Consider the following 14612-nt stretch of genomic DNA (forward strand, 5'->3'; position numbering starts at 1 on the left):
GGCACATAAAAGACACCATTTCGAGCGTGGCCGTTTTCGTGCGGGTGACACGTAAAAGCACCCACTACACTCTCTGAGTGGTTGGCGTTAGGAAGGGCATCCAGCTGTAGAAACTCTGCCAAATCAGACTGGAGCCTGGTGTTGCCATCCGGTTTCACCAGTCCTCAGTCAAATCGTCCAACCCATGCTAGCATGGAAAGCGGACGTTAAACGATGATGATGATGATGATGATGATTGAGGTTATGAGATGTAATGGTGTCAAGAAGACCCAAAGGTGTCGGGTAAGGCTGAGTAAGTGCTATGGACAGACTATAGTTAAGCTCCAGGTTTGGTGATTATGCGAATGAGGAGTCCAATGTAGGTCATATATTAGCATGCATATATATATATATATATATATATAAAAAGCTAACAGAATGAGATAAAAATCCAAGGCTGTGAAAGATTTCAGAACATTTATAAAGAGGTCTTACAGCTGTTTCCAGGATATTTTATACATCCCTTCATTGGAGACAGTGCGAGAAAAAGGTTAAGCAATGGTTATTCTAGAGAAGATATGAAATAGAGAGTGAAGTGGAGGAATGAAAACAGGAATCTGCAGTACCATTCTGCTTATATAATGGAACTGCAGATACAATATCCCTGCATATCTTATGCCTGTTTTCATTCCTCCACTTCACTCTCTATTTCATATCTTCTCTAGAATAACAATTGCTTAACTTTTTTCTCACACCGTCTCCAATCAAGGGATGTATAAATTATCCTGGAAACAGCTGTAAGACCTCCTCTTTATAAATGTTTTGAAATCTTTCACAGCCTTAGATTTTTATCTCATTCTGTTAATTTTATACACACACACACACACACACACACGCACGCACACACACACACACACACACACACACACACACACACACACACACACACACACACACACACACACACACACACACACACACACACACACACACGCACACACATATATACATACATATATGCATAATGGAATTTATGTTTATGCATTTGTTTTGCAAGAGTCGGGATGTGAAATCGTGTGTTGAAACAGATATTGTTGTATTTTGGGATGGTCATTTTTTATCTATTTTGTCAAATAAGCACATGCACAACATGTTCGTTCTTCACTTGTTTATTATTGTTCTTATTCTATGTCCATTGTGTGGAAATCTTTCATTACACACCTGTGACCGCTTCAGCGATTCTCCATCCTGGACTAAACAGAACAAGAGAAGACATATGGTTACAATTTTAAAACTTATATCTGCCATTTAACTGTATACGTAGACAAGACACATTACTCTGTTTACATTTGTCTGCCTGGGTTACAACAGGTTCCACTTCTATTTAACAGTTGAATAGCTAACAACAGAGAAAGCATCCAACTGTAAAAAGATGTTTCCCAGCAATAAATATTTTTTTTCATTTTATACAGAAATGGTTGTCAATTCAACAGTTTATGGACCAGAGATAAAGAATGAATATGTAAAAATTGACCTAAAATTTTCTCAAGGATATTTCAAGCCTGGTTTCACTTACTATGGGAAGGTTTGATACTTTTTCTTCACTTCCAGAACAATTCTGATGATTAATTTGATTTAAATCTGATTATTTCATTTCCTATTTTATTGTAACTGTTATCACCGAGATGGCAAAGGGTACCTAAATGTTGGTTTCAAATTTTGGTTCAAGCCCAACAATTTCAGGGAAGGAGTTAAGTTGATTACAATCGACCTCAGTGTTCAACTGGTGCTTATTTTATCAATCCTGAAAGAATGAAAAGCAAAGTCAACCTCAGCTGAATTTGAACTCAGAACATTAAGATGGATGAAATGCTCCTAAGCATTTTGCCTTGTGTACTAACAACTCTGCCAGTTCACTGCCCTAAGGAGTACCTAAATATTACACATATTCTTAGTGTTAGCGAGTGAAGGAGTCTTTACATGGTCATTTGGTTTGCTCAAACTCGCAGCCAAATGTTTCTCAGATCACTACTACACTTTTGAAAAACAAAAAGTGGGAAGGACATATTGGAGAATGTGGTCCTAGATATTCTGATTTCAGAGAAGGTTGAAATGATAACATTTGGCACTCCTTTGTTCATAGGCTATCTCAGTGAGAGAAGATCTGAGGATAAAGAGCCCTAACATTCATGTAATGTTAGCATCTTTATTTATATTGATGTGGGAGCATCAATATAAATATTACTGTTAACTCAATGCAACTTATGCAAGCAAACTGAAAAGAGTAAAATGTTAGCGACAAATAATAATAATTTCAAATTTTTGCCACAAGGGCAGCTTGGGGAAAGTGGGGGATGAGTTGATTACATTGACCCCAGTGTTCAACTGGTACTTATTTTATCAACCCCGAAAGGATGAAAGGCAAAGTCAACCTCAGTGGAATTTGAACTCGGAACGTAGCGACAGGCGAAATACCACTAAGCATTGCATCCAGTGCGCTAACGATTCTGCCAGGTTGCCGCCTTCACAACAAATAATAATGATAATAGAGACAATCATTACCCTCATCATTAATATCAATTTCAAATTTTGGTACAAGGTCAATAATTTCAGGAGATGGGGTAAGCCAATTACATCAACCCCAAATTATTTGGTAATTATTTATCAACTGGTAATTATTTTAATTATTTTATCGACCCCCCCCAAAAGAATGAAAGGCAAAGTTGACCTTGGTGGAATTTGAACTCAGAACGCAAAGATGGATGAAATGCTGCTGCACACTTTACCCAGCATACTAATAATTCTACCAGCTTGCCAACTCAATTTCAGCTAGTCATCTACGGTCACAGCTAGTGACTTAGCGTTACACAGCATTACATTTCTTATACATGTGGGTTGGTTATAAAGCCAAAAACCCTGTGGAAAAATTAAATAAATAGATAAATAATAATAATGAATAAGAAAACATAGGAGACAGTTTTAAGAGAAATTGTCTCAGAAAGTTGGACAGAACTGCAGTAATTCTGAAAGGAAGCCAAAAATGATTGGTAGTTCTATTAGTCATCAAATCTTGCCTTCATATTATCAAAAGGACTAGAGGAAGAAATGATTTTTTTATGAACTATGTTAAATGTTACATCCCATTAAACACATGGTCTTATTACAAAACAGTTACATCCATTTTATAGCTTTCTTTAAAATTATACACATTTTATTTTATTTTCAGGTTTTAGTTTCCAAACCTGACAACAGTATTGCTGCAGGAGAAGTTATAGAAGTCACAGCTGTTGACTTTGTCAATGACATTGAACTTGCTGGTATTTTCACTTCCAATGAGAATGGAGAAATAGATTTTACCATTGACCACTTTGATAAATATACTGAAGAATTTGTACTTCAGGTAACAATATTATGTTCTATTCTTCTTTAATTTTCAAAATGTTTTCTTAAATGTAAGAGTAAACTGCCAATTGGATTAAGCATTCAGACTACATATCTGCTAATTTTGTTTCCATTTTCTAAGTTTCGCTATATCTTTGGATATGAGACTTAACCCTTTTGTGAACATATTTCAAATGAAATATACTGCTTTTATAATACTGATTATGTGGAGGTGCAATGGCCCAGTGGTTAGGACAGTGGATTCGCGGTCATAGGATCATAGTTTCGATTCCCAGACTGGACGTTGTGAGTGTTTCTTGAGCAAAAACACCTAAAGCTCCACGAGGCTCCGGCAGGGGATGGTGGCGAACCCTGCTGTACTCTTTCACCACAACTTTCTCTCACTCTTATTTCCTGTTTCTGTTGTACCTGTATTTCAAAGGGCCAGCCTTGTCACACTGTGTCACGCTGAATATCCCCGAGAACTACGTTAAGGGTACACATGTCTGTGGAATGCTCAGTCACTTGCACGTTAATTTCACGAGCAGGCTGTTCTGTTGATCGGATTAACTGGAACCCTCAACGTCGTAAGCGACGGAGTGCCAACAACAAACAATACTACTTATATAATATTTCTTATATAATACTACTGTATCATAATTAAATTTGAAAATATTCAACAATTTGATGGGATTTAGTAAAATGACTAACTTTGTCATTAGTGTGTTAAGCCCACAGCTATGTTCCAAACACCATCATATTAAGCTAGTGTTTAGAACATAAATCTGCCTCAAGCCTATTTGCTCTTGAAGCCCAAACATCTCAGAGGATTTTCAAGGCATTTAAGCTGAGACTTCAAGACTGACTTCTGAAAGGGATGCCAGTCCATCACAAGGTTATCCTTCTGGTGCAATGCCAGCAAGTTTAGAGGGAGAGGGTAAATCAATTACATTGACCTCAGTACTTGACTGGTACTTTTTTTATGAAGCCTGAAAAGGGATGAAAGGCAAAGCTGACCTCACCAGAATTTAAACTCAGTATGTAAGGAGTCAGAAGAAATGCCAACTAAGCATTTAATTCGCATGCTAATGATTCAGCCAGCTCACTGTTTTTATTCTTTGATAAAATCAAAATACAGATAAGATATAAATATCAGAATTTGTTGGACCAAGATACACATATTTTAAAATTTTGTTTTGAATGATCCATTTTTTATTTTTTCATAGGTTTGGGAGATGGGTGTCTTCAAATTTAGATGTTTACATGAAATATTGAAACCTAGTGATCTATTTTTATTTGTTAACCCTATACTTACATGCTTAATATTGGCTTGTTTGGAAAGTTTGTGCCATAAAATTATTAACCATCTTAATTTCATATTTCATTTAAGCTATGAAGAAAGTAAAAACAGGCTCTAGAGAGCAAATACCAGGCATTTTAGTTGTTAGTCAGTGAAAGTAATATCTTCTCATACATATGCATGAGCTGATTGTTTCATCTGTTAATACATTATAAATTATTTCAGGCTCGATCCATTAATGGGACTTTTGTCAATGAGGACAGCCATCACTATATGTACACACCAATTGATACATTCACTGTGAAACAGTGGTTTTCAAGAATGGGTAAATACCTTCAGATTAAACCATTAGAAAAAAATCTCCGGTGCCATTCAAAGCTGAATCTTAATATTTTATACACAGCAACACTCAGGGAAAGAATCAACCTTTATTATTTGGTGAGTATCTGTAACTTCTTTAATGCAGCCCCAGAGATAATAAACTGCCATTTCAACTGTTCCTTGTGTGTGTGTGTGTGTGTGTGTGTGTGTGTGTGTGTGTGTGTGTGTGTGTGTGTGTGTGTGTGTGTGTGTGTGTTAGGTTAGTAGAATTGCTTATTATCCAAATCATTACTATAAGATTCATAAAGATGACTTCTGAAGACATATCATAGTAACATGAATCATTAGCTTCAAACAATAAAATAAAGTAGTAAGCACATTTTTCCTGCTTATGCAATAAAAGTACACACACACATACACACACACACACACACACACACATACACACACTACACTCACACATACACATAGAGTTTCTCGATAACTGAATTTCTCTCATGATATGTATCATATATTCTCCATATAAGTATTTTTTTCTAAGTCAGTTTTAATGTCTTAAATTTTAGGTTATCATTTATGTGTAATAAAAAAAATAAATAATTGTTAAAATTTTTAATAAACTTGCTAGTCTATATGCAATTATTTATTACAAGATGAAATGTGTTGAGAAAATTTCCAGTTTAAGTATATTTGTTACTCCTTATATTTTCAACTTTTATCTGTTTTCCAGGTTATGTCAAAAAGTCAAATAGTTGCCAATGGTCAGATAGCTTTCCGTGCTGATCACCGTTATGTTTATAGAAAAGAACACTTTAACAATTCCCTTAAAATTTCTGCTGATCCAGATGATGAAGTTTTATCCATGATGCCATATTCTAACCAAACTCAATCTTCACCCGGTTACCAAAAAGACGCAAAACACAAACACATAAATTACAAAAACAAAAAGCATACTAAAAGGGGTATGTCTCTTTTTAAAAATATATTTATATTTACCATTTATAAAATACATGAAATATAGAAATGTTTAATCAAATTACTTTCAACAAATTTTATTTTTCTACAGAAAATAATCGAAGATCTGATTCAGCACCCTTTATGGCTAAACTTGAATTTGATATCGACATCATCCCTGAGATGTCTCCACTCAGTTATATTTTGGTCTACTTGGTTGACGATAATGGAGAATTAGTGGATGATTACCAAGAGTTTTCAGTTAATTCCTGTTTCAAAAATGAAGTAAGCTCCCTGTATATCTCTTAAATACATAGTAATTAATTCTTTGTGTATATTTGCATACATAAAGGTGAGTTTTGAAAAGTGTGAGAACATATGAATTGATATTTTCTGCCCCAGCCTTTTTTTTTTTTTTACCTGCTGAGTCTAGTTGGAAAAGTATTATCTATGACTGTTGCAGTCCCTCCTCCAAGACTGGTGAAATTGTGGCCATTAATTTTCCATTGAAAATGTATTGCAAGTCAATACATACAGAAAAAAACATGAATAGAGAAGAGAATACACAGGGCCAATGTTCTAAGAAGAAAAAAACTATTCATAGTGATTAGGAAAGACATGTATAGATAAGTAATTCCAGAAGACTGACATTCTGAGAAAGAAGTCCTGGGTATAGTATTTGGTAGGAACACAAGTGTGATGCGATGAGTTGGGTACACATCAGTGGTGATGGCATGAGTCCAGTCAACTTTGAGGAGTGGAGGCTATTTAGTACTGATATTTACATGTCATACAAAAAAATTATAAATATTTACAGTAATATTAACTTACAAAGATAATGTCATTAACAAAGTTAATTTTTTATTAATATTTTTCTTTCCATATCTAGGTAGAATTTGATATTCCAAAAGGACCACTCTACCCGAATGATTATATTACATTTAATCTGAAAACTACTGGGAATTCAGTATGTGCTATAAACTTGGCAGACCGAAGTACCTTTTCTGGATGGGATAACTGGGTTACAGAACAACAGGTAAGCATGAAACTATTTTTATTATTCATTAATTCCAAGTTACTTATGATAGGCACAAGTATGTTCCCTTCACAGACATGTGGTTCCAAAATTTGGTCATACTTTCAGCAAGTGTCTTCTAATGTGGTTTCCTGAAGCTGGCCAATGCCTTGTGAGGGAAATTTGATTGATGGAAACTGTGTGGAAGCCCATATGTGTATTTGTGTGTGTGCACATGTATGCATTTGCTTCTGTGTATACCAGTGCATTCAAAAGATAACCGTATCCATCTGATAAATAGAGACCTGTGTTTGATATAATCAAGTAAAATTCTTGAATGCTGTGCCCCAGCATGGCCATAGTCCAGGGACTGAAACTGATAGAAAAATGAAAAGAGGAATTAGCAACGGTGTTATGAATGAAATTTCAACCTTGTCTCCATAACTTTATTCACACACACACACACACACACACACACACACACACACACACACACACACACACACACACACACACACACACACACACAGTCATGGAGCTTCTTACACCATTTAAACCATAAAAGTATATGTGAAGAGAAAAAAAAGAGAGAATTACTTTCAGTCAAAGAAAAAAAGTAACAAATATGACTGACTCTCAATATCTTGGAGTAAACATAATTAAATGACAATTCTATGTAGAAATGTTGGACTATATATATCAATTATACTAAAGTGACAGATTAATATTCTGTAAGATAATTTTCATGAGTTGCAGTAATATCTTTGTATCTACAACCTCAGCTTTATTTCAATGGTGTGGAAATAGCATAACATTAGCATAGTATTTAAAATATCATATTAGCATATTATATACGGTTGTGTGAATAAGAAGTTTGCTTCACAACTATAAGGTTTAAGTATCAGACCCATGACTCAATGCCTTCTATTGTCTTAAACTAACCAAATTTTTGTGAGTGGATTTGGTTGATAAACTACAGTAAGCGTATCGCGTGTGTAAATGTGCACGAGTGTTGATATTTCCTGTATGTTGCCACGACTAGTAACTTTGTACATTCAAAGATCTCTGGGAAAAAAACATCCCTCATTTAAAAAACATCTAAAGGTTGGTGACAAAAAGAGTATCCAATCATAAAATCCTGCTTCAAATAACTCCCCTTCCAACCCATGCTGACTTCAAAAACTGAATGTCAAACAAACAAATAAACGAATATGATTAAGAAGTGGTTTCCTCAATCATGCTTAATGAAAATATACTCTGTATTAATTTTATCTTTATATGTTTTGTTGTTTATTATTTTTTTAAAGTATTTATTTAACTTTCACTCATAAAAAAAAATTAATTATAAGATTATATCCCTTTTATTTTGTAGGTTTTCAATAAATTAAAAGAGCATCATTTTCAATTGAGCAGGTTTTATTCTGCTGAAGATAAACATTGCCAGAAGATTCTAATGGAAACACAACATGGAATTGAAATGAATGGTATGTACAGAAATATTAATTTCTTATAAATATTAATTTCTCTTTTTGTTTTGTCTTTGTTAAACTCAGGAATTTGTGGTGTTCATATTAGGTAAATAGATAAGGTTAATGCTGTTAATTTTCAGCTTGTAGCTCATACATAATCTTGAATATATAGTGCATATGTTTATTTGGCAAAAAAAAAATGAATGACCATCCTGAAATATAACAATATTTTACTAAATCTTTCCACATTCTTAATTATTTTCAAAATCAAGTGAAGCACATGGACTGTATTTCATAAGAAATATAGCAACAAAGGAGTAAACTTATGTTTTAAATCTTATAAAAATAATCATGATTGTTATAAAGCAACTATGTAGTTAGGTGCAAGCAAGGCAAAATGCTTTGAGCTTTTATTTCATAAGTTTGAATTTTACTGCCAGCATTACATTGTTCCTTAAGAAAATATTTCATTTTTTTGTGACTAAATTCCAGCATTATTAACAAATTTTCTATTTTGTTTATTTGCAATTTTTATTACTCCTTATTATTTATTGTTTATTATTCTTGATTAAATAATGTATATTCCTCTTTCTTTGATACAGAACACAGAAAGAAACGTGTTGCTTCTGTATATTCATCAAGATATGTTGATGCAATGTTTGCTTTTAAGGTAAGACTGAAGAATTTATTTAATAATTTGTAGCAAGTGCTTTAGATTCCTGGTAAATTTCCAGGAATTTTGATTTCTGATTGGATCCCAGGTTTGACTGAATGCCTAAGAAATCTGCTTCACAACTATGAAGTCTCACTGCCTGGCACCTTAGATGGGCAAGGGACTTTTACAATTGCCTCAAGTCAGCTCAAGCCATGAGAGTAAAATTATATTGATGGTACTTTGTAGAAGTTTGTATTATGGATTTTGCCTGTAAATAAAATGGCCATTCTTATCACAGTCAGTATCATGCTGAGTCTACTTGAGAATTATGTTATGGATGTAAGTACCTGTGGAATATTCAATCACCAAGTTTATAATAAAATAAAGCAGTTCTGTTGATTGAACATCTGAAACTTGTATTGTAAAAACTGAGACACAAGCTCTATCATATTTATATCACTAATGAACTTTAGACAAGAAATCATAAAATTATATATTTTTTTTTGTTTATAAGTCTAATATTTTTTGCTTATGTTAGGAATAAAATATTTACTTATTGTCAAATAATAACTGATAAATTATGTAATTAATTAGATAATATGCTACATTTTCCTATTATTAATAATATCAGTACTGAATAATTATGTAAAAGCAATTAAAATTACAATTCTGTTTGTAAACATTTGGATATTCTTATACCTGATGCAATATTTACAACATAGTCTTCGACACTGTGTTTATGAGAAATGAATATATCAATTCTTGTTGTTCAGTTGAATTAGGTCAGTCTAGCTTGGTACTTAGGCATAAGATATTTAGAATTGTAAACCGTCTGCTGATACTTCTGAACATATCTACATTCATGTATTTTCATGTTCGCAAAATGGTAACTTTCTCATTTACAATGATAACACAACACACAGATAAGGAATAAGAAACATCTTACAAAGTTGTCTTCTTTTAGATATGTGCTTGTACTTTTTTTTTCTTTTTTAAATATCATAATGATAAAGGATGAAACCTTTCTAGTGGTGTATGGCTTCTGTTGTGTCATTCAATCTCTAAGGGATGTGAGATTGATAGTCTGCTGTGCAAGTAGGCAAGTAAATTGTTTTAGATATTTAGAATTGTATTCTTTATTACTAAAAAAAAAAAAAAATTCTGAAATGCAGTTTCAACAGGTTTCTTTCAAATTCTTGAAAGAGCTTTCTACATTATTTTTTACCATAAATTTATGAGACAACTTTTCATTGTCGTGTTGTTTAGCTCGGTGCTATTCCAGATCAAGTAGACCTAAGTTGAAAGAAGCTGCAGTCAGTCTTCTGTAGACATAGCATGTGTCTACATATCTCTCTCTCTCTCTCTAGATATATGTGTGTGTGTATGTATGTATGTATGCACATACATATAGATATATATATGTATGTATGCACATACATATAGATATATATATGTATGTATGCACATACATATAGATATATATATATATGTATGTATGCACATACATATAGATATATATATATGTATGTATGCACATACATATAGATATATATATATGTATGTATGCACATACATATAGATATATATATATATGTATGTATGCACATACATATAGATATATATATATATATATATGTATGTATGCACATACATATATATATATATATATATGTATGCACATACATATAGATATATATATATATATGTATGTATGCACATACATATAGATATATATATGTATGTGTGTATGCACATACATATAGATATATATATATATATGTATGCACATAGATATATATATATATGTATGTATGCACATAGATATATATATATGTATGTATGCACATAGATATATACATATGTATGTATGCACACATACACACACACACACACACACACTCCTTTCAAAGACAGCATGGTATCATTTGAGGGAGATTTGGTTACTATTTACAGAAGGTTGCACAACCACATAATCTCCCACACAAGTTTCTCTTTTCCTGTAAAATGTTAAGTGGTGTTAAGCAAATTTTGAAACAATTGCAAGGGAATAGACCAAAACAGATCTCAAATAACCATGAAACATAATACTGTACACAACTAGAATTTTTAAATAGTCACCCCTTTTAGTAGTATTTATTGTATATTGACCATTGTTAGAGTTAAGTTTCTTCTGAAAAGAACCCCTAATAACAACAGAATTATTTTGTGGCTTTTGAATATTTCTTATTAACTGTTTTCTGTCTATTTTTATAAACCAAGAGGGATTTTGCAAATTGACTTTTTTTTATAAAGTTAGGAAAATAATAACACACTGGAAGAGTTCTTTAAGCATTGGATATGATTCCTTACAGCATTTGTTCTGACCTTCTGCTATGGTTAACTTTACCTTACACCCTTTCAGGGTCACTAAAAAGGCATCAATCCAGTGTGGAGAATTGGTTAAATTGTTAGAGTATAAAACAAGATGCTTTGTTATATCTGTTCCAACCCTGAGTATTTTAATAGCAACACCTGTGATGATACAAGTGCTAAGTTGTATTGGCACAAAGGCAGTGGCAGTTCCCTTGAATAATATTGGTTGTGTGGACAGAGGCATAGCCAAGTTCTAAAGTTAGGGGGAGCAAGTACATAAAAAAAAAGTGCTGAACTCATTTCTCAATAGTTGAAAAGGTGTCAATTTTGAAAAATGAGCTCAGGGGAAGTGGTCGCCTCCCCCCCTGCTCCTCTATTAGCTATGCCACTGAGTGTGGAGGAGGAGATTTGTAAGCATGAGTTAGTCAGTCTTCCACAAAAAAGCCTTGACCAGGTCTACGCATACAAATACAGATAAATGGCCAACCCAGACTAATAGAGGCCCTTATTTAACTTGGTAGTTCTTTTTTTTTTTCTTGCTAACCTAACAACTCAACTATGAGTTAAATTTTTCAGTTAGCTTGGCAAACTGACTATGGAACAGGTATCTCTGGCTATTTTCTCTTGTCAACCTTTTTAAGTTATGCTACTCTGTAGTTATCAATAGAAATCCTATATCAGATCATTTTATGTCCTTTCAGAATATAGTTGAAATATGCTTTGCTGATGAAATCATATAAGACCAAAACATAGCTGGAGTTGTGACTATACTACCAAACATTAGACTAATGCCTCACCATAGTCTGTTTCATTAATTTTGATTATTTTAAATTCCAAAGTTATCCCCCTGTCATTCTTAACTAGAATCAGTTTAAGATGGGGATTATTTTGTCATCATTAGGGCTGTAATTTTAATAAACCAAAATACAGCTATTTTTTAGTATCCACTTTATTCTTAATGTTTCCTGCATCAGGCATCACAAGTATTTTCTTCCACTCATTTCTCGAGGTAAGCAACGTTGTGTACCTTGCTCAGGGCACAATACTTTGGTAAAGTTTAAATTCTTGGTCAGTATTTCAACCATTATATCTCAGATCCTTAAAATATATTGAGGAGTGGATTACAATAGTCAGTTTTAGAAATGGTAAAATTAATCATGAGGAATATTTTTTTCTTTGTTTCATTAGTTAGTAAACTGATTGATATATTAGGTTGTCTTGGTATGACAGATAGTTTTTGTTAGTTTGGTTACATAATTAGTGCTGAAGATGGTTGTCATAAAAATATAATAGCTTAAATACAAAAAATAGTTTTGGAAGTAGTTTAAGAAGCTGTTACATCTGTTGGAAACAAAATTTTGTCTTTGTTCATGCAAAAGACAGACTGTATGAATCATATACAAGAAGTCTGATGATGCATGGTTATAAAATGTAGATATGGTACTGTATGTGTAAGCTCTGTCAAGTATGACTCATTTTGTCTTGTATGAAAAATGATAAACAAACAGACTTAAAGACTGGGTGGGCATTAGAGGCTGATGCATTTATTTTATATATTTACTTTATTTACTTTATATCACAGTTTATAACCAAGAGCATCATTGGCTTCAGGTTTCCAAAGAGTCAATCTCTGGTTTTGTGTTTCTTTTGGAAAGAGTGACAAGCTAGTGTTTACCATGATACAAAGTTTCTTTTTTTTCTCCCCGTTTCTTCACTCTCTCTCTCTCTCTCTCTATATATATATATATATATATGTATATATATATATGTATACACACACACACACACACACACACACACACACACACACACACACACACACACACACACACACACACACACACACACATACAAGGCATGGTGAATAAATTATCATCTAAACTATGCAAAAAGGAAAATAATACTGACATCTCATTTTAATGGATATATTTACCAAAATTGTATGAAAATATCTTGAAATACTAAAGAGTAAATTTATTCAATAAAATCGCCATTGGCTTCAACCACAGCCTCCAGACAACTTCAGAATCTCCTGCAACTCTTCTGGGTACTTTCCTTGTTTAAGCTGGTGAATGCTGCCATAATCCTTGCCTTCAGTTCATCTTTGGTGTTACAAGGAGTTTTGTTGGTTTCTTGCTCAACTGTGCTCCACACATAATAATCAAGGGGGTTGCAGTCTGGGGAGTTAGGTCGCCAGATGTTAGGTGTGGTGTGGTCGCAGAAATTATCTGATAGCCATGACTGCTTTCTCCTGCTTGTGTGGCACAATGCAGAGACCTGTTGCCAGACATAATAACTTCCAGCAGCTTCCCCCTTCACCCAGAGCAGCACTACCTCCTTCAGGCACTTGATGTAGGCCTCTATGTTGAGTCTGTGGACGTGTGGGAAGATGAATGGAAACATAACGTTGCCATCACTAGTTATCACTCTTTGACATTCACTGGATGTTTGATTTTTATCACTCTCAGTACATGTTTTGGGGACATGGCAAGCCAACGGCTGTTCTGTGTGTTCACCTGTGTGTATATATGTATGTATGCACATGTGCGTTCACCTGGCAGAAATTTTTCTCATCTGAGAAAAACCAAATCATTGGTTGGAGGGGATGCTTGAGTTTCTTCAAAAGCTTCATAGCACAGTCTTCTCACTTGTCCTTGATGCCTTGGGATAATAATTGGCCCTGTCTCATCTTGTATGAGGAATACCAAATGTCTTCATGCACTACCTGCCTGATGAGAAACTCAGACACTCCCATGTCCCTGGCAATGGACCTGATTGACTTGGAGGGATTGTTTTCAATCACGGCCTGGATCTCACCAACAAATTCAAGAGTTCTATTCTTATCGGAATGATCAGAGTGAGTTTTCCAAGCTGGCGTACTTTCGTAATCCCCTTTAGACTCATCCAACTCTTTCCGAATCCTCTACACTGTCCTCAGATTGACACCCAAACACTTTGAAATGTTTGTATTGGAGCTTCAAATGCAAATGTCAAACAGCACAGCATATATATATATATATATATGTACATATATATACATACAGATATATATACATATATATATGTATAGATATATATGCATATATACATATATGTATATATATATATATATATATATGTATATATATATATATATATACACACACACAAATATCTCTATATATATATATATATATATATATATAC

General features: G+C 33.5%; 1 protein-coding gene across 1 annotated transcript in view; it reads left to right on the top strand.

Moving 5' to 3' along the window:
- Window positions 1–14612, top strand: part of LOC106869347 (pregnancy zone protein) — a 73475-nt gene that overhangs the window by 27046 nt on the left and 31817 nt on the right. The window contains exons 10-17 of the mRNA XM_052968434.1: window positions 1452–1564; window positions 3206–3379; window positions 4886–5098; window positions 5712–5943; window positions 6048–6220; window positions 6825–6971; window positions 8323–8434; window positions 9022–9089. Coding sequence (XP_052824394.1) covers window positions 1452–1564; window positions 3206–3379; window positions 4886–5098; window positions 5712–5943; window positions 6048–6220; window positions 6825–6971; window positions 8323–8434; window positions 9022–9089 — 1232 coding nt within the window. The remainder of the gene's footprint in view (window positions 1–1451; window positions 1565–3205; window positions 3380–4885; window positions 5099–5711; window positions 5944–6047; window positions 6221–6824; window positions 6972–8322; window positions 8435–9021; window positions 9090–14612) is intronic.

This window comes from Octopus bimaculoides, chromosome 6 (genome assembly GCF_001194135.2).
Source record: "Octopus bimaculoides isolate UCB-OBI-ISO-001 chromosome 6, ASM119413v2, whole genome shotgun sequence".
NCBI classification, from domain to species: domain Eukaryota; kingdom Metazoa; phylum Mollusca; class Cephalopoda; order Octopoda; family Octopodidae; genus Octopus; species Octopus bimaculoides.